Source organism: Eurosta solidaginis, chromosome 5, assembly GCF_040869045.1.
Source record: "Eurosta solidaginis isolate ZX-2024a chromosome 5, ASM4086904v1, whole genome shotgun sequence".
In the NCBI taxonomy this organism is placed as follows: domain Eukaryota; kingdom Metazoa; phylum Arthropoda; class Insecta; order Diptera; family Tephritidae; genus Eurosta; species Eurosta solidaginis.
Window position 1 is genome coordinate 131,944,401 of NC_090323.1, and position 21,400 is coordinate 131,965,800.

General features: G+C 37.5%; 1 protein-coding gene and 1 long non-coding RNA gene across 2 annotated transcripts; one reads left to right on the top strand and one right to left on the bottom strand.

Annotated features, from left to right (window-relative positions):
* The first annotated feature begins 6,568 nt into the window (after nucleotides 1-6,568).
* Nucleotides 6,569-6,947, top strand: LOC137253908 (uncharacterized). Its single transcript, XR_010953919.1, has 3 exons — nucleotides 6,569-6,642; nucleotides 6,703-6,806; nucleotides 6,894-6,947. It is a non-coding gene; the product is annotated as an uncharacterized lncRNA (long non-coding RNA).
* Nucleotides 6,948-7,498: 551 nt separating this feature from the next.
* LOC137254292 (uncharacterized) lies at nucleotides 7,499-21,058 on the bottom strand. Its single transcript, XM_067791964.1, has 3 exons — nucleotides 21,039-21,058; nucleotides 8,199-8,388; nucleotides 7,499-8,116 (listed from the first exon to the last, which is right to left on the bottom strand). The coding sequence occupies exons 1-3, from the start codon at nucleotides 21,056-21,058 to the stop codon at nucleotides 7,499-7,501; spliced, it is 828 nt and encodes a 275-aa protein (XP_067648065.1).
* Between the last annotated feature and the right edge of the window lie 342 nt (nucleotides 21,059-21,400).

The following is a 21,400-nucleotide window of genomic DNA, read 5'->3' on the forward strand; positions in this document are numbered from 1 at the left end:
TTAAAATACTCATTAACACCTTACATTTGATACCCATATCGTACAAACAAATTCTAGAGTCACCCCTGGTCCACCTTTATGGCGATACCTCGAAAAGGCGTCCACCGATAGAACTAAGGCCCACTCCCTTTTAAAATACTCATTAACACCGTTCGTTTGATACCCATATTGTACAAACGCATTCTAGAGTCACCCCTGGTCCACGTTTATGGCGATATCTCGAAAAGGCGCCCACCTATAGAACTAAGGCCCACTCCCTTTTAAGATAATCATTAACACCTTTCATTTGATACACATGTCATACAAACACATTCCAGGGTTACACTAGGTTCATTTTACTACGAGGTGATTTTCCCTTATTTTGTCTCCATAGCTCTCAACTGAGTATGTAATGTTCGGTTACACCCGAACTTAGCCTTCCTTACTTGTTAATATTTAAAATAGTATACATAAGCAACATCTTGAAACTGCCAGACAGCCGAATAAACACTTTGAGCTATTGTAGCAACAAAACAAGCTGGTCTCTAAGCACTTACCCAATGACCGGTGCAGATCGCTTGAAGTTTATGGGAGTCGGCCGTATCTGCGTAGATTTTGTCCTTATTGTCGTTGTTGTTGTAGCAGTGCTTCGCTCAATAGATGCAACTAATAATAAATTATCATCAATATTCCCTAACCGGAGTCCGAGCAAACTTGCAGCTTCAACAGGGGTGGACCAGAGAGAAAAGGATGTTGGAGGCTTTGGTTCCACATTGCAATTGAAAAGATGATTGGTGTCATGTGGGGCCACGCTTCAAGCAGGGCATATATTATGTCTGTCGAGTTGATTCTGTATAAGAAAGGGTTTAACCTGTTACAGTATCCAGGTCGATGTTGAGCTAGACTGACGCGTGTCTCCCTGGGGAGGTTGCTTTCCTCTACGGCGAGGTGTAGAACAGGGCTCATCAGGCGATTCCTAACATAGAGGTCCGACGCCTTTATGTGGATATCTCTGGGGATCTATTTGTTTTTTTTTCAACTTACGGTATATTTCCCTTCAATCAGATGTCTGTTGGGATGCCCAGGTTTGGGGCAGAAACTGTTTGTTCAGAATGGGGAGTATTTTCTCCTCACTTTATGAATAGTATTCTAGGGACAAAAGAAGGCAAACCGTAGCGATCCTTGGAGCGGTTTTTTGACAGGCCTGTAGTTTCTTCCAGGGTGTAGCTTTTAGACCCGATGACGATATCGGGGCGCGTAGCATACAAGTGGCCGGCCAATTGTTTTGTAAGTGGCAATGATCTTTCCTTCATCCTTACCCCAAGTGTTGCCGGCAAAAGATTTGAGGATTTTTTTGTGGCTCTGGATTTTAGGAACAATTGTGGATGCATGCTCCTTTTTTCTTTCTTTCATTGAACTCGAGCCCTGTTGCTCTTGAAATTGCACAGCCCGTGGTGCTCCTCCACTTTTGCTGACCTTTGTTTACGTAAAAATTCCGAATTTTCTCCTAGGGGATGCCCCTATGTTCCGGAACACAGATAATGGATGTTTTCAGAGTTTCAGTTAACGCAGCCCCCAACCGCCATATGTGTGATTTGCAGGCCCGTCACACCGCGAGGACTTTTGCTTAAAACATACATACATACTACAGTTTGATGGCAGTTGTAATGACGTTTATGTCCCTAGGGAATAGATTCCACTCCTGAATACATTTTTGAGGCATCGGTGTAGATTAGTATGCCGTTATTAGCTGTAACCCTGTCCCTTTCCTGCTTGGAATGATAGTGTTAACACCGCCCCTAGACTGTTTTTTTCAGTCAAGAATACTAAATTAAATAATTCTCACAATATTTACATGTACGAGTTAGACCAGTGAATAAGAGTACTCGACTGTAAAGTTGCCTCGACTAGAAAGCCACTGCCGTGCCAGTTACATAAATAAATTTTTGATTGTCCATACTATAATAAATCTCTAGAAAACCCTGTCTGTACATCCAAGATTCCTAAAAAAAAATTAGTGTACTTGACGTTTGGAATGTCGTAGAATCCATCGGCACCACTTTTTTCTGTTTGTCTGTATGATATCGATAATCTCGGAAACTAACTAATGGATTTTTATGAGGCTTTCACAGATGGATAGCCTGTAATCCAGAAGGGAATCTAGAACTTATTTCATTAAAATCGCGTGAGAAACAAAAAAGATATATTTGTGTAAGCTATAATTAAGCTGCTTTTAAGGATTTTTTTTTTTTGAAAAACAAAGGAAAATGCACTTAGTTTCCAAACAAATATCAAAGAATGCCTTTGCAAAGTTTTTTTTCAATTTCATATAAATTAAAAATCTAATTCATGAATAGATACAGTGGCGTACCAAAAAAAATTATTTCACGCTGCCATATTACGATAATCGGTTAAAATGAGGTTAGCTAAAACCTCTAAATATGCGTACAATATGGGCATCAAACAATAGAGGAAGGTCACATGTTTCATTTGAATTTTGTGATATTTCGATAAATTAATCGATAACTGAGTTATCGGTCAAAATATATTTGCTCCAAAATCTATAAATTTACCACAATATGAAATACTTTTAGCTAAGATTTTAAACCTTTTACACGCGTTAATCAGGGACTCAAACCTTTTGGTGAAATTCGATTTATCTATTCGCTGACAAGTGGCGCAAAGTTTTCGTGTGTACTGCGATGCTTTGGTAGGTGTGCGATTGGTTGTCGTACACATACACTAAATAAAATTTTCGTAAATGCTGTAATGCCAAATGTCGGAAAGGTTATTTGTTAATTTAATTTTCATTGCATTATTTTTAGAAACACTATGCCCAATAGCGTTCAAATTTATCTAAACGCACTAAAGCTGCTAAGAGGTTAAGACTAATGCGATCACAAGAATCGAGTGAAAATTATGAAACGAGGCTTTCGGCAAATAGAGAACGTATAGCATTTATCAGGTCTATGGAAACTCCTTCCGAAAGTGATGCGCGCCGACATATTGATAGGGAACGCCATGCTTTGTCGCGCGAATTGGAAGCACCGCACGAAAGAGAAATTCGTCTTAGTTTGCAGCAAGTTAGGACTAATTTAAATCGATTTTTTGAAAGCAGTGAAGGTCGACATACACGACTCAGCACTGACCGAGAGCACCATGTATTGCCTCGAAGTTCTGAACCTGTTGTCGAGAGAGAGTCCCGGCTAAATGATCAGCGTATCCGCTCCGCAAACTTAAGTTCACAGGAAACAAGTGACCAAAGGGCCAATAGACAGATGGCTGATCGTGAAAGTCACGCGCTGTCTCGCGAATTAGAAACCTCCCCTGAGAGAGAAATTCGTTTAAGTACGCAGCAAGTTAGGACAAATTTAAATCGCTTCTTTGAAAATGAAGAAGAACAACTTATACGACTCAGCAATGACCGAGAGCGCCACATATTGTCTCGAGGTTCTGAACCTGTTGTCGAAAGAGAATGCCGTTTAAATGATCAACGCATCCGCTCAGCAAACTTAAGGTCACAGGAAACAAGTGACCAAAGGGCCAATAGGCAGATGGCTGATCGTGAAAGTCACGCCCTATCTCACGAATTAGAAACCACCCCTGAGAAAGAAATTCGTTTAAGTACGCAGCAAGTTAGGACAAATTTAAATCGCTTCTTTGAAAATGAAGAAGAACAACATATACGACTCAGCAATGAACGAGAGCGCCACATATTGTCTCGAGGTTCTGAACCTGTTGTCGAAAGGGAGTCCCGATTAAATGAGCAGCGCATCCGCTCAGCATGTCCAAGGTTATGCCAAACAAGTAATGAAAGGGTCGATATGTTGAACGCCGATTGTGAGCACAGGACATACGAAACGTTTTCGCATCGTGAGGAACGTTTGATAAATGATCGACATCGCCATAACATTACTAGAATGCTGGAAAGTAGCAACCAACAACGCAGCAGTATAGTTATGACTGCAGAAAATTACGAACGCCTACGTGAAGATCAAGAAACATACAGGGCCAACGAGAGGGAAAGAATACGCGGAATACGGCAGTTGGAGGCAGAGGAAATCGTCAAGTTCGCCTGCATGTTGACCGCGTGCGACATACGCTTAATAGGGAACAAAATGGCTCTGAAGAGCTTCCACCAAATATTGATGTAGGTAACGGCTTACTCTCCTGGATTACTAAGACAAAAAGTGCTTTTGCATATAACCCTTTAGTAGATTATGCTAAATACTCATTAATTGGCGAAATGAATTTGAAATGCAGATTTTGTGAAACCCTTAAATTCCAAAAAGAAACGGTTGGAATGTGTTGTTCCAATGGAAAGGTCAGTTACGAAATTTTCCTAAATCCGCCTGAAGTTTTGAAAGCTCTGTTCAACGGTGATCTCTCGCAGTCAAAGCACTTTTTAGAACACATTCGTGCGTATAACAGTGCAATTCAGATGACATCTTTTGGAGCAAAACAAGTGACGGAAGGACCTTTTATGCCTACCTTCAAAGTCCAAGGGCAGGTTTATCACCTTATTTGTTCATTGTTACCCGAGAATGAGCCAAAGTTCCTGCAAATATATTTCGTAGCGAATTATGAAGATCAGGCGGCTATTAGAAACGAAAACTTTCCACAACTTAATCGTAGTCTGATATATATTCTGCAAAATATGCTAAATGATGTAAATCCATACGTTCGCGACTTTAAAAATTCCCTTGATTTCGTTCCCGAAGAGCAAAATAATAATTATAAATTTGTAATATGTGCTGATAAAAGGCCCGCAACAGGACATCTAAGAAGGTACAATCCTCCTACTACAAATGAAGTTGCAGTTGTTTTAGTTGACCAAGAGTGTGAAAGGCGCGATATTGTTTTGCGCACTCATGACGATCGTCTTCATCGTATATACGAGACACATCGATCATACGATGCGCTTCAATACCCATTAATTTTTTATCACGGGGAAGATGGATATAACTTTGAATTACATCAAATTAGCCCTACTACTAGATTGCCAAACCCACATAAAAAGTTGCCGTCACAACAATTTTACGCATACATGCTACAGATAAGAGCAAACAGTTTTGTATACTTGCAAAGATTTCGTGGACTATTTAATCAGTTTATCGTCGATATGTATGCTAAAATTGAAACCGAGCGTTTGGTTTACATACGGACTAATCAAAGACGGTTGCGTGCTGAGGAGTATGTGCACCTACGTGATCCTATGCAACAAGATGGAGGTACAGAAAATTTGGGCAGATTAGTAATACTTCCGTCCAGTTTTACGGGAGGTTCACGAAACATGCACGAACGTACACAGGATGCTTTTTGCTACGTTAGAAAATATGGAAAGCCTGATCTCTTTTTAACGATGACAACAAATCCGAAGTGGGCTGAAATTACACAGCAACTTTTGCCTGGTCAAAATACATACGATCGGCACGACATAATAGCTAGAGTGTTCCACTTAAAACTTAAAGCTCTAATACGCCTTTTTGCGAAAAAGCCAGCGTTATTCGTGACTGTGTGTTGGTAATATGGGATGAATGCACCATGGCGAACCGGACAGCCGTAGAAGCTGTGGACAGAACCAAAATGACCAAGTTATGGGTGGTGTTACTTTTCTCTTTTGTGGAGATTTTCGGCAGATACTACCGGTCATACCACGCGGTACAAGAGCAGATGAAATACGAGCGTGTTTGAAGAGCTCATATTTATGGTGTAACATTAAAAGAATGCATTTAACAGAAAATATGCGCGCTCGAATCGGAGGCAACATAATGCGCAGAACTTCTCCGAAACTTTGCTAAAAATTGGAAATAGTACATACCCCGAAGAAGAGGGCAAAATTACACTGCCCGATAATTTGTGCCGTACTGTACATTCTTTGCAAGAACTAATTTCTACTGTTTATAATGATCTAGGAGTCTGTCATGATAACTTTTGGCTTTGCGGAGGGCTATCTTGACGCCACGAAATGACCAGGGGTGGCTTTCCGTAATTCGATGGTCGACACTCGTCGGTACGATACTTCAATTCGATATCGAACCCTCGACGAGGCCGTTTTGGTTTCCGTATTTCGATAAAGGCACTCTCGTTCTCATATTTTGGGAAGTGTTTGGAAAGTGATTTGTGGCTGTCAAAAAGTGTGTGCCATAAATAAAAAATAAAAAGCAAAAAAATGTTTAATTGGTGTTATTTTTTGATTTTGGACGATTTTAGTGCGGAAAACTCGACAATTAATAGGAGAAGGATAAGATATGCATCTAATCCTATGGAGTTGCCACAAAAACAGTAAGATTATACACATTTCAAAGAGTAAGTTTTAAATCTGTACATTTGCATTTCGCAGCTTCCAACCAAAATACCGGCTAACCAAAGAGATTTTTATGGAAGTATTAAGAGAAATCAACTTAAGGGAAGGTGTACGAAGCACGTATATTCCTCCGATTTTGAGGCTAGCAGCAACACTGGAGATATTAGCAGGTGGCGGTTACCAATGGCAAACTGGTGGAGCACACACAGCACCAATGGGGCATAGTACATTGTTGAAGGTTTTTCGCAGTACTTTGGTATCTATGGATGATCATCTTTGTAGAAAGTGGATACTTTTTGAAAAAGACTTTCAGCCATGCAAGGAGTGGTTTAACCAAAAATATAATTTTCCTGGAGGTAATCCAGCTCAATAAATTAATTAATAAAGAAAGTTTAGTTTTTTTAAATTCATTCCAGTCGTTGGTGCCGTTGATGGTACTCATTTGCAGTTGCTAAGACCTGTGGAAAATGAACATATATATTTCAATAGAAAAGGAAAGCATAGCATTAATGCAATGATTGTAAGTATATATGTACGTGCATACATATATATATATGTTCTTTAGAACTGTTTATTGTGTAAACGCATTGGACATGCTTTATTACAGATATGTGATCATAAACTAATGATCAAAGCTATATGCCCACAATATGGAGGTGCTGCACAAGATTCATTTGTGTGGAAGGCCTCAAAAGAGCGACTGGTAATGGAGCGACAATACAACGGTGGGAATAGAAACTCGTGGCTATTGGGTGATTCGGGATACCCTCTTGAACCATGGCTAGTGACCCCGTACCGGTTACGAGAAGATGAGCCAGACGAAAGGAAAAGCTTTTTTTAATGATACTCACAGCAAAGCTAGGAGCATTGTTGAAAGAACTATTGGCGTTTACAAAGGTTAGTTTATTAATTAAATCTATTTTAAATATATTAACTTTAATTGCATCGTCCCGTTTAGGCCACTGGAGGATATTATCAGACGACAGAAAACCAAGATATAGCCCAACAATTGTTGCGAAAACTGCAAACGTGTGTGCCGCTCTTCATAATGTTTGCATTAGCCGAAATATATAAAGTAAAATTGTTTGTAAATAGGTAATAAATAAAATATAATTGCACTTCATTCTCGTAAAAGTTCACTCATAGGACGAATTAATTAAATAAAAAAATAGATAAACATTGTACTTATTTAACACATACATATAGGTAGCTTCATTTGTTATTCATTTTTCGTTTCAGCAAAGAGAGCTCAACTTTTACTTTTTCCAAATCCGCCTCCATTACTTGCACTTTAATTTTCTTATACTGAACTTCAATTGCAATTTGTTTTTCCATTAACTGCAGCTTCTTTTGTCCAATTTCGTTGCTTTCTTTTAAGAGCCTTAACATTTCAGTTTGAAATTTTTCCTGATTATCTATTTCTTTTTCAATAATTTTCATTTTGGGATCTGTAAGTTTTCTTGCTCTGGAAGTTTGTGGTGGCTCGCTGTCGCTTACTGATCCTGAAGTTATATTATCTCTTGGCGACTCACTTGGCGCTTTATTCTCGTCGTTGCTAGAGGAACTATATGCGCTCGAAATTGCTGTGAAGCAGTCGTTTATGAATGCTTCTTCCGACTGCTTAGAAGAACAAGGATGGTCTGTATTGCTTCCATGTGACGTAGCGCCTGGAACTCCCAACAAATGTACATTTATTTTGGGTACGGCAATTATTCGTTCTTCCGTGTCGTTTAAAGAAACGGCGTCATATGGACCACCGCCAGTTCTTTTCAAACTGTTCATGCGTTGTGTTAGTTTGCGTTTCGTGTTATATTTGTAGTCAGTCCATACCTAGAAGAAATAAAAGTATGTTGTTACCACAAACAATACATCTTCAAAGAGAATTTGTATAATTTCTAATGCCACAACGCACTTTCTGCCATGCCTGCGTCACCTTTACAGGAGGACCGTTACTATTTAGCAGGTCCGTTAATTTGCTCCATAGCTGTTTTTTCTTCGCGCGGCCGTTATTAGTATTTTGTAAACTATTTTTAGCTAACGCATTATGCTTTTCCATAAATTCAACTAGTAATTTCAGTTGAGCAGCGTTTGTTTGTTGGCTCCTATGTAAATAAACATCAAATATGTTAAATCACAAAAATATTAAAATTTTTAACTTACATTTTGATGCGAAAAAGAAAAACGATAGCAAAATTGGTGTCGAACTGTTTACATCGAACGTTCGATACAACGCGACGATATTTTTTGTTAGAGAAAGCAAAAACGATACTTCGACACTCGTTTCTGCTCGATATCGAAATACGGAAAGCCACCCCAGGTTTTGAAAATCAATTCGTATATACTCAACGATATTCAGGGAGAGGAGGTCGAATACTTTTCAATCAACAGAGTTTTGGAGCAAGATGACTCAACAAATTTCCCTGTGGAGTTTTTAAATAGCCTTAGTGCACCTGGACTTCCATCCCATAAAATTATTTTGAAAATCGGCGCACCAATTATTCTGTTGCGTAACCTAAGCCCACCAAAATTGTGCAATGGAACGAGGCTCAAAGTTGTTTCTCTAAAACAAAATATAATTGAAGCAGAAATTTTGACAGGCAGTGGCAGAGGAGAGAGAGTCTTTATACCACGTATCCCCTTTATACCAAACACCTTTCCCTTTAGATTTGATTCAATTCAATTCCCGGTGAGCCTTTGCTATGCTATGACAATCAACAAAGCACACGGCCAGGCGATGATTGTTGTGGGCGTTGATCTGAATGTGAGTTGCTTTTCTCATGGCCAGCTTTACGTCGCGCTCTCACGTGTTAGTGAAGCAGACAAATTAATCGTCTATGTTCCTAACACTTCCACATCAAATGTTGTTTATAAGGAAGCATTATAAAACAATTCTTTTTTTTAAATAAGCATTAAAAATGTTAAATTTTGTATTACAACTTAACTCTCCACATATACACATACATTCACACTGAAGAGCTTGGAATAATTTTGTTTTATGTGTGCTAAGTATGTAAGCATTCACTTTTATAACAATCATAATGCTATTTATGTATATATATGCGCATAAGTTATTCTATAACAGTTTTATATAATTCGCCTTAATGTGTGCAACAATTAAAAATTAGAAACTCGTAAAAAGCTATCAAAATGAATTCTTTTAAAATTATTCCTCAACAAAAAAGTATAATTTTTCTAACTTAATTTGTAAAAACTAACAATTTTAAAAATGTGTACGTAGTTTTTTTTTTGTTAAACTCAACGATTTTGCAAGCGAAATAAACATGTATGTACCCATATATAAAAAAACTTTCTTTTATTCTCTGGTATATCAACAGGATCTGTAAATATTTTCTGTTTTATATTTTGAATGTGTATGTATATCCATATATGTATGTAAGTTACGGCTTATAACTTTTAACCGATTGAAGCAATATTTACTGATTTTATAGCATGCTTTAGCGGTAAGCTTAGACAAAAGAACTGAAAATAAGATATGGTAATAGAAATGTGGTTAAGCGCGAGATAAGAAGAATGGGATCGCCAGAAAAAGGCACAGTAAGTGGGATGGACCAAGCAATAAAAGGGGAGGAGGGATAATGTGGGAAAATAAATATTGTTTTATATAAACGGAGCCTGCACATGGTTTCGTGATATAGGTTAGCAGAAATATTTTAAAATTTGTTAAGTTAAAGACCCAAGATATCGATATTTAAAAAAAAAATAAGGCCAATTTAATATAAATACGCATCCCAAACACCGTCGGGTACCCTGCTAGTTTTAAATAAAATTTTGTCCATAAAAAAAAAAAACAAGAAAAAAACTGTTTACGCGCCTAAATTAAGAGAATGGAAGAGTTTACATAGAGCAAAATTAAACCCCTTTTTTCTTCGTTTACAGGAATTTTTTTTATTGTAGACTGGTGATATTGTAGTTCTTATTAAGAGCTTTCCACCGCATTATAGAGCCATACGTCAGCGACCACTGGCTCATATAGCCATACCACCATCGTCGGCCTGAGACCCGATTCCTTACCGAATATCTTCTTGCAGGCGCATAAAGCGATACAAGCATTCCCTACCCGTTCCTCGACGCACGCTTTCTAGTTCAGTTTAAAATCGATTGTTAGCTCCAGATATTTGGTGATATTTGATTGGGTTAGTTACCGACCGTTTAGCTTTACTTTTATGTATTTAATATTTTTAAAACAACCCCATTTGTACACACCAATTTTCTATGTTTTGACAGTCATAACTCGAAGAAGGATCGACCAATCGCGAAAAATTCGGTAAATTTCCTTCCTCTATAAGCGAAATATCAAAATCAGTAAATAAACACGCCTGATTTTGGCGCACAAGCACACTAAATTACTCGAATAGAAGCCGGCGCTACTAGAACCTAGACTCCCTTACTTGTTTCCAATAAATCTATTTTTTTTTATTGATTACAATAATCAAGCCATATAAAATAGGTAGATGGCCTTTTTCAAAGAATGCCCCATATATTTTTGTATTCCTTGCATACATCTAACACTTGTGGGTATGTGCGAAATTTATGGGACTTAATTTTCACATTCTTAAATCCAAATTTTTATGTTGTACAAGTTTTTCTTTTCGCAATATCGAAGTCCAGTTTTCGTTGGAAATTAATACTTCCCTTCTATCATGCGGCTCTTCTATTTGCGTATCCTCGTTAACCAGTGTATTTCAATTTTGTCTGCACTCTGACACTAATCAGATTAGTATCGCTTGGGTGTCGGTGAATTGATGGCATAAAAAACTATGCGAACGCATCGGGTTACATCCAAAAACATTACTTCAATATTTGCTACCATCACAGCCAACTGACATCAATGCCTGAGCTAGTAAGCCCAAATAACAGCGATTTCATTTGCGATGTCGATTGAAACTGAGTTTTTCGATTGCGATTACGTTTGAATTGCCTAACTGCTCCGCCTTTTAGTGGTCTGTCTGTTGTTTTTGAATCTGATTGCTGTATGACTGCCTTTTTCGACTAGGTATGTATGTATGTAATATTTGTCTATAACAAGCTAACTGGATTGACACTGTCGACAATGGAACTGACGCTGACGATGATGAATATCAAGTGTATTCTCTTATGACATTAAAATGTTTCAGCATGCACACAGACGTAGCTTTATCCCACCTACATGCAGTGTATCCCAGTCAGCACATTGAGGATGATCAAATCGTCTTACCCCGTCTAAGAGTATTCGAATATAATGATTCTCTATGATAAAGATATGACTTCCTTCCTCAACCCGCTTTACAAACTACTCGTATCAGATGGGCATGACTTCAGGCTTAGAACTTCGAGTAAACTCTCAAAATCTGGAAAAGGGGGTAAAAAACTATTTTCCATAGGTTGAAGCATTAATTGGCCTATAATTAAGGCTTTCCGGCTTTGTTTTTTTTAGGTTTTTTAAAGGCGCCCCGCTTACCTGTTAAACTCGCGTTAACGTTCGCGCACTCTTCTTGCTGCGTTCGCTTTTAACGTAGCCCTGTACGCAGCGTCTCTTCTTTCGGTTGCTACGTAGCATTCCTGATCGTACCAGTTGTTTTTCCGTGGACTCCTGTAACTAATTTATTTCCCGGCGGTAAGAATTGCTAGGAGTGGCGGCGCTAGGCGTCGGCGACGTCGGCCACCGCCGACGGCCTCGCGCCTGAGGGGGCCTCGCAAAAAAGATTTACAGTTACCTACCAATTTATTTTCAATTTTTAATGACGCCAGTAACACCAGGCAAACTCATCTTCGACAAAACATTAGTTTTCAATACTTCAACCCAATGCCGCTTGAACAATTGTTGTGACTCGCAGACTCGGAGGAGTGGAGGCACCACAATTGTGTATAGGGCGTGTTTGAATAAAAGAGAAAAGAAGAAGCGAGATATTTCTCGTTATAATAGGGTTCTTATTAAAGTGAAAGTTAAAATTAGAACAATAATTTACCTTGTTATAAATGAATTATGGCGGGGCTTCTGGGACGCTGATAGCTGTGGTTCACTCGACAATCGCTGGAAAAGTGTCCGGTTGTCTTGTCGAGGACAACCGTTGAACCGCGGGAAAAGTCTCCAGTTTTAAGGGGAAGCTTCCCCACACAGTTGTACTGGCATGCATGTATGTATATGTGTACGGACAACATAACCCTACCTATGTGCACATATACACGCATGTAAGCGAACTAGCTGTCGATAACATGGTTCTATTGGGGTGGCGCCAGTTAATGAGAATTTAGGCTTCGGGCCTAAACACCGCTAGTAAGGCCAGTAACTCTCCCTGCTACTCTCCCCTGGGTGACGCCACATTTAGTACTGGTACTATGATTGAGCGACATCTGTAATTCGGTAATCGGAAGTTGGTAGATATCCAAAACTGTCGAGGACAGGGCCCCAATATGGTCGGCATTAACAAAGGTGTCAGAACAAGAATACTAAATATAAATCTAAGAGCATTCTTCACGCCATGCGGATGCCACAGTTGGAATTTACTTTTGATAGATGTAGCCAATTCTTCAACGACAGCCAAAACATTTTTCGGCTTTATCAATAAAATCTATGTGCTGTTTTCAAAGTCAAGCAAGCGTTGGGAGATTGTAAAAAGTAAATTAAAATTGGCATTACAACCTCTGGCTGAAACGCGATGGGAGAGTAGAATCGGAGCAGTAAAAGCAATATTTTTACAATTTGCTGATTTCATCGAATGCGTGAATGATCTGAAAAATAAAGCTGATGATTCCAAAACTCTAAGCGACAGTGAAGCAATCCTGAACGGAATGTTAACTTTTGAGTTTTTTGTTGTGATACACGTGTGGTATGAGGTTTTGCTACGTGTGAATAATATAAGTAAACTATGGCAATCGGTTCAAGTCAACTTGAAAGTCGTTATTGATACTTTGCGTTCATTTTGTAGCTGGATTCAAGAATTCCCTAATACAGGATTTGAAAAAAGCGTAACAGAAGCTAGATTGTTTGTGGAACAAAGTACTTACGAAATTCAGTCTCAATTTAAGGAAAAAAGAATAGCCAGGAAAAAATGAATGTTCAGCTACGAACATACTGATGAACCAGTTGAATCTCCTGAAATGCAGTTCAGAGTCAACTTTTTTAACACAATGATAGATGCTATAATATTCGACACCGAATGTGGATTTAATGCGCTCAATAAATATTTTGAGCAATTTGGTTTTATTTATGACATCAATTATTTGAAATATTTCTCAAATATTTTAATGATTTAGGTAAAATACTTCAGGAAGGCGAAAACAGTGATATACAGCCTTTCGAACTATGTCACGTACACCTGTTAGATGTGAATCCGCCCCTTTGCGCAATCAAGGTGGAATATCCCCCAGCTAGCTCAGGGCGAGAGGTCGGGGCCCTTAACCCTTGTCCACCTTGATGCGGGGCGGATGTCACAATCATCATCATCTGACTTCCATGCATACCCCTCGCAGAAAGCCCACCCTACCTTGGACCGCTCGAGTATTTCGGTTTCAGCAGGTCCCATTTTTCTTCTGCTCCAAATGACCCTACTCACTTACCCTTACGTCATCCTTCCCCATCCCCACCGATTAAGTTTAGCGCGCCATTATGTCCTCTTTCTTTTCAACTTCAATCTAACATTTTATTTATTTGAAATTCTATACAAAGAAATCGATATTTTGAGCCAAATAGCAATGTTTATGAAAAATAATGATTTATATCAGGACAAAACAAAAAAACTTCAGTGGTTATCCGACACTAAAATATACTTAACATGTAAAACTGATCTATACAACATTGCATTACGACAAAATTACATCCTATTAGGATCAATATATATATATGTATAAATATCAACATGCACCACGTTGAATACAATGTGTAATTACACACAAGTTCACGAAAACAACTTATAGACAAAAAAAACAGGAATAAAAATTGAAACCCTTTTCAAGAAAGATCGATTTGTCGTAATCATATATATATTTATACGTATGTATATACATGGATTCACCCAATTCCGAATCTTAAATAAGAATATGTGTTTTATAAATAAAAAAAGTTTGTTGTATGATGCTGTACCACAAAAAAAAAATAACGGAATCACAAATAAAACTCCTGTTACATTCAAAATTTCATCTTCCGAATATTCTCGAGTCTTAGCGGAAAAATTCTTCACAATACATATCTATGATTTAAACAAAAAAACAAAACAGTATTTTCCATGTTACAAAAAGTCCTATCATCGGAGATATCTTCTCAAACGTGTTGCAATTAAAAATTTACAATTTATTGACGGCCTATATGGTCACAGAAAAATTCCACCCAAACGCTTATCTATACGCTCAGTCGGAGCCAACTTCAACTTATCATTATAAAAACACCCTAATACCTACCTATAAGAGCGCTCTCATGGAAGTTCAGGGATTTCTTGCAAGGCTCATTGCCCATTGCACGGTGAAAAAACACGTTTTCTTCCTACAATTACTCGGTTGCAATATATTCTGAGGGCCTATAGGTGCCACTTAAATTTGTACAGTTCAACTTGACAAAAAACTGAATAAACAAAAACATAAACAAAATACACATATAAAAATACATAAAGTGCCCTATCACGTATGAAAACGTTCTGCTTCCGATATTTCCGTTCTCCGAGTTATTTGGGTGCTTGGTTTTTTTTTGAAGTTATTCCGGTCTCCTCCGCTGGACGAATTACAGGTGAAGAAATTATATTTATTTATAGGTGAGTGCTATAATCGGACAGCTAAAATGAACAGGTATAAAGGTTTCCCTGGCGCTGGTAAAGCTTTTTTGTGATCTACGGTGACCAGATACATTCCCACTAGAGAAAAAAATACCATTCAGCGCGACTTAATTGGGATAGTATGGTATTTCACGCCAATTTTGGCGTTCACGCGGTTTTTTTTTTTTATTAGGGTGTTTCGAACACCACAAAGACAGAAAAATTTATTGCACGAAACTACAATTTACAAAAAGAAAGAAAAAATGTTCTCATTACTAAAGGAATTACTTTTATAAAAAAATTTTTAGGTTTTCAATGGAGAGTTGAACTCCGAAAGACAAAAAAAATACGGGTAAGATTCTCCTATCAAATTAAAATTTACAAAGAAAATCTGTAAAACGACAGAAAGGGAAATTATTAAAAAAAAAGAAGATAACTAAACTTTGAAGGGAGGATTATAACCTGGAAAAATCAATGACCGAAGTCGGCAATGGGGTTGCGTGAACCCCAAAAGGGCGCAAAAAAAAAAGGAATTTAGGGCACGAAAAATCTTTAAAAAAAAACCGAAATCTGGCACTTACCAATGAAAGCTATTCCACGTCCATTATGCCATATGTTGGGTTAAATTATTCACCGACGGACGTGAAATGTATTTTAATGCCAAAAGCCTTATACAAACAAGGTTTTTTAAAACAATTCCAAAATCAAATACTTCGATATAATTTCACGCGCACGGGGAACTTCCTTTAACCGAATTAAACTTTGTTTTGTACAGCGGACTTCGACTGCTTCTCAGTACTATATTAGTTTCACTTGTCCTGTATTAACCCCCTTTTATGTCGTTGAAATCGATCTCCGGCACCGCTTTCCAATACCGTTTTGTATTGTCTTCCTGCCGAACTATTTCCATTCTATATTCGTCTCTTTCCTATATTTACCACTCTCAATGGCTAACTGGCAACCCTTGGAAAAAGAGCTTTTGCCAATTCCTCTATTGTGACCCTTCCTCGTATTTGACATTTCTTGTTTGTTTATTGTCATTTTTATACGTGCGTGATAATTTTCGTGGTAAATGTTTAAGTAATTCTTTTTATTTAGGGACGGTGAAGTGTTTTCTTAAAATGTTGTTAAAAGATAAAACTATGAAAATTTTCTATCTGCAAGAGATATTTGCAGAAGAAATAATTTAAAAAAAAATCTTCACATGGTTGTTGTGGTTTTGATGGCCTTTACCCACCACAAACAAATTGGGCACTTACCTAAGTGCTTAATGCCCCAAAATACTAAAAATGGTTTTTCTTTTTTTATTTCTTTTTCAGTGCTGCCGGCTTTGGGGCGTAGCGGACGAATATTTACATTACAATTAGAATCATGCTCACAGTCGGTCAGTACGGCTTCCGCTGAGAGGAGCTTCTCAAAGTTGAAATTGATGAAGACCTATTTGAGAAGTACGATGAGCCAATACAGACTACCCGCTTTATCAGTTCTGTCAATCGAAGCTGAAATAGTGGCTAGTCTTAGCTATGACTCAATCCTGAAAAAATTCAGTGAGGCTAAAAGCCGACAAGTTCGACTATTTTAGGCTGTGTGCAAGTTGACCCAAATTTCTACCTAAATAGAGAAAAAACCTAAATCACTGGAAACTGTCGGCAAGGCAGTGCAAAATAAAAATTTAGAATTTTTATGAGCATACTTTTCAACCTAAATTCAAATGTCAAATTTCAAAAAGAAAAAATATTGATTTTTCAATATTGTATATGCAAATAAATGGCTCTTGTCCATTTAATTTAAGTGAATCATAGATCATAGAGCGATGATCCCTGCTGCGATTATGGTCCGATCGATTGTACGTGATGGTGAGCTAAGTTTTGTTCAAGCTGATGTTGGCGACACAAGAATTGGATCTTTCTCAAATATGGACCGCTATCTGAACATATTTGGCAGCCAAGTGCACAAATTGGCCTAAAGGAGTTATTGGAGGCGTACCAACATCACAGTATTGAATTCGAGATTGTGGAAAAGGTCATTGTGCACGTGCTCCACTATGTCCGAAAAAAAAGCCCTATAAAACGGAGCCACTGCATTTTCTTGAACTGCTATCTTGGGATAGGTACTTACCGCGGACCCTAATTGAGCTCTGTTCTTTTTATACTCAGAGTGCTTTGCACACAGAGTATGGATAACGGTTGGTTGTACAGGTATAAAGGAATCGAGATAGATATAGACGTCCATATATCAAAATCATCAGTATCGAAAAAAAATTTGATTGAACCATGTCCGTCCGTCCGTCTGTCCGTCCGTCCCTCTGTCCGTTAACACGATAACTTGAGTAAATATGGAGATATCTTCAACAAATTTGGCACACGAGCTTATCTGGACCCAGAATAGATTGGTATTGGAAATGAACGAAATCGGATGATAACCACGCCAAATTTTTATATATATAACATTTTGGAAAACACAAAAAACCTAATAATGTAGTAAATAATATACCTAGAATGTTGAAATTTGACATGTGGACTGATATTGAGACTCTTGATAAAAATTTGGAAAAAAATTTAAAATGGGCGTGGCACCGCCCATTTCGGTTAAGGACCATGCCCACTTTTATATAAAAGGTTTTTAAAAGGGTCGTGGACGAATAAAATAAGCATATCTTTGCAAAAAAAGCTTTATATCAATGGTATTTCGTTTCCCAAGTAGATTTATAATAGTAAATAGGAAAAAATTCAAATTTTAAAAAATGGGCGTAGCAACGACCCTTTTATGACTAAGCAATTTTCTATGTTTTGGTGAGTCATAACTCGAAGAAAAATTAACATCGTAATAAAATTGGTTACACATATTTTCCTGATAGTGTAGTGAAGTGTTTCCCGGATTAGTTGAAAGCGGATAATTTGTGCAATCTTGCTCCAGCCTGGGCATGAGCTCGTCGGATTGAGGTGGTTCCTTCCGCTCCAATAAAACTAAATCCTTAAAATTACCAATAAAAACGAAATTCATGCACATCAATTAAAACACAGTCGAACCTCCCCTAGTGAGAATTCACTGAAACGGACTGTAAACGGAAATGATAATTACGAGACTGCAATTGAGAAAAACAAACCCACTGGGAAACACCCGCTTCCCTGCTCTCCGCCTTCCCAACCATGGAGATACACCTTTGTATCACCCCACCCAACCAATACTTACAGATCTAGGACTCAATTATCCCACAACTCGAAAATAAACTAGAAAACCATTATTTCAACTTTTAAATCTAATACAAATTCATTTATTAATCATGGTTATTAACCTATACATTTTTGTATCGAAACATAGATTTTAATGTAGGTTTTATATTATTTTCATAGTTTATTTCTAAATTAATCAAAACTATATCGCGAATTTCGACACTTTTTGCTATGCCTACTAATACATTTTTCTTTTAATTATATATATTTGTGCTCGGGTATTATTTCCCAAAAACAAAATAACATATATGCATATACTGGTGCATAATTCAATTACATACAACCATATTAGCATACAAAAGAAAAGCGTATAGTTACGGAGCACGTCCCTGGCCAAGCTGCGGCAGTATCAAAAAAAAAAACTAAGGGATTTGCTAAGAGACGTACTTACATGTTCTCCGAGCTGCGCAGCAGGTACCTGATGAGCTGCGTCGAGGAGTTGGGTTTAGCTGAGAATTCGGTATTAAGAGGTATGTAATATGTGTGCCGGCATATGCATAAACACATATTTAAATATATGCACAAATTTGAATGTCAAGGTTAAATTTACTTTTTTTTCTTATGAAACCGCTACTATTTTACGCACGCGAATTTACTATTTTCTACTAATGGAACCGCTACTATTTTACTCACCCCAGGGGCACCTAATAATTTGGAGTACTAAAAGGGGTAAAGGAAAATGTGTCCGAAAACGAGTTTCATTGGCCTCCTTTTGGTTTGTTTTCAAAAAGAATTGCTTAAATTGACTTTACAAATCCCTTTTTTTATATATATATATATATATATATATATATATATATATATATATATATATATAATTACATTAGTTAAATGCTATTGAAAGGTTAAATATATGCAGATAGTTTCACGTAATTCCGGGGAGTAACTACCTTTTACTTATTTTATACACTAGACCTATGTATTCCGAATTTTAGTTTGCCGATTTCATACAAAAAGCATAAGTTGGTTAGATTAAAAAATTATAAAACGATAAATATATGTATATTTAACATGTAGCTGCTTGTAGAAAAGGGGTTTATGTATTATATCACAAGCCCAACTTAAGTCTGGGATAGAATTGAAAATTGTCAAATTTAAAAGCAAGATTAAGCTAAATATCTCAAGAAAATGACTACTAGGCATGAATGTTTTTTTTCACAAATGAAAATCACCGAATTCAGTTTTAAATGCGAAACGGGACAAAAGCATTGCACAATTTTGGTAACCTATAACTTCACAATTTTACTTAATTTTATACATGTCTCTGACAAAACGCTGAACTGCTGATTGCGAGCTGGTAATTTCCAGAGAGGTTTGTTTCTAATTCTGGATCTGATGGCTGCTTCTTTTTTAGGCTGCTGTTGATGATGGGTAAGACGAAGGATGGATTTCCACGAGGTAACGCGTAAACACGTGTTCGATTTTTTGGGGATCTTTCTAGATTCCCCCACCGTTCTTTTATAACTTTAGTTTTTGTTAATTATACGAACGATTTTAAGAGTTTTTTAAAACTTAGACAGCGTTTAACTTTTAATGATTTTTAAATTTAATTTATTTGGTACACTCGCGTACTTTTTCTTTGGCGCAGGTGTTTAAAAGCCGTGTATATTAATGCTTACCAGCAGCTCCGTCTTACCGACTTCTCCCTTGAAGATCCGCAACCAAAAAGAACGCCTCTCCTTTATCAATCCTCCATCTTGGTCATTTTCCTTTTTTTTCTTAACTATTATACTGTCACTTTTTAAGCTGTGTAAACCTCCAAGGATGTATTTTAGGGTACTTATTTACTGAAATAAACTGCTCTCACAATAGCAGAAAATATTTCTAGTAAAAATGGACGAGATAGGTTAAAGAACACGGAAACTTAGATATAAAACAATTTTAAAAGGGTCGTAGACTAGAATAATAAGCTATAACTTAGCAAAAAATAGTTTTGAATCAATGATATTTCACTTATCAAGTTTTATTGTAAGAAGAAATGGGGAGACATTTTTTTTGTTAACGGGCGGTGCCACGTGTTATGTAGAAAAGTAATTTATCTGAAATGAAATGTACAATTAAAGTTCACGCTGAGTATATAATGTTCGGTTACACCCGGACTTAGACACTTTTAATTAATTGTATACACTATTATAGACACTTTTATTTGTTAAGCATGACATCGCATCAAAAATACCAAACTTCCCGTATTGTTATTATTTTCTTAGCAGAAATAAATAGTTTAGGTTTTCAAATCAACTCGCACAGTTTTGACAGCTTTTTTCTATATTATTGCAGTGCTGGAAAGTTCCAGTGGAATATTAGTTTAGGTACCTAAAATTTAGGCGAACTCGCACCCAGCCTTAATTTCTATGTGTGCAATTACTTTTTGTCATCATTTGATTATCAACAATAAAACTCGTTTACTCATACATTATTTTATATTTTTTTACTACGAAGTAGTAGAGGCCTCGCGAACTTGATGTCGCCGACGTCCACATGTGGTCTAGCGCCGCCACTGAGTGCTATAGAGATATTCTCCCACTGCTCCTGCAGTCCGCAGAGCTGACTTGTGTTCTTAGAGAGTATGTGTGAGAGTCGAGTTATGAAATCATCGGTGGCCTCTTGCGATTCCAGCCGTTCGAAGTATAGCTTTGCCTGTGCTTTTTTTCTTGCTTTTGGGAACGTAGAGGCGGGCGCGCATTTTAGCTGCGACAAGATAGTGATCCAACTTGTTCTGTCGGATTGCGTGCATTTCGTTCGGGCGCTGTAGCTTGATGAATATTTTTATACATTTACCTGGTGCTTGATATGACCATGTTTTGAACACCGACGAAGTCGACCAGTCTCAGTCCATATAAAGAGGTTTCATTGTGGAGATTGAACTTTCAGACTGCAGGGCCAAAAACCTTTTCTTTACCCACCCTAGCGCTAAAATCGCCTATCTGCATCTTTCCCCTCTACGTCCTTCTCATACGTCGGTGCATGGACGCAACTGAGTGACATGTTGAAGAATCTCGCCTTTATGTGGTTAGCGGCGAGACGTTCGCCCATATGGGTGAGCGACAGTACTTGGGGACGAAGTCTCTCTTTCCCACCAGGAGCTCTACAGCAAACAGAGTCACAATTTATCCAAATTTCACCCATTGCATCTCCTAGAT

What these genes read in the sequence shown, in the direction of transcription:
- LOC137254292 (XM_067791964.1), bottom strand. Translation starts at nt 21,058, where the DNA reads ATGGTCATATCAAGCACCAG. An exon ending in ATGGTCATATCAAGCACCAG is followed by an intron (nt 8,389 to 21,038) that starts GTAAATGTATAA and finishes TTATTTACATAG; the next exon opens with GAGCCAACAAACAAACGCTG. An exon ending in TGACGCAGGCATGGCAGAAA is followed by an intron (nt 8,117 to 8,198) that starts GTGCGTTGTGGC and finishes TATTTCTTCTAG; the next exon opens with GTATGGACTGACTACAAATA.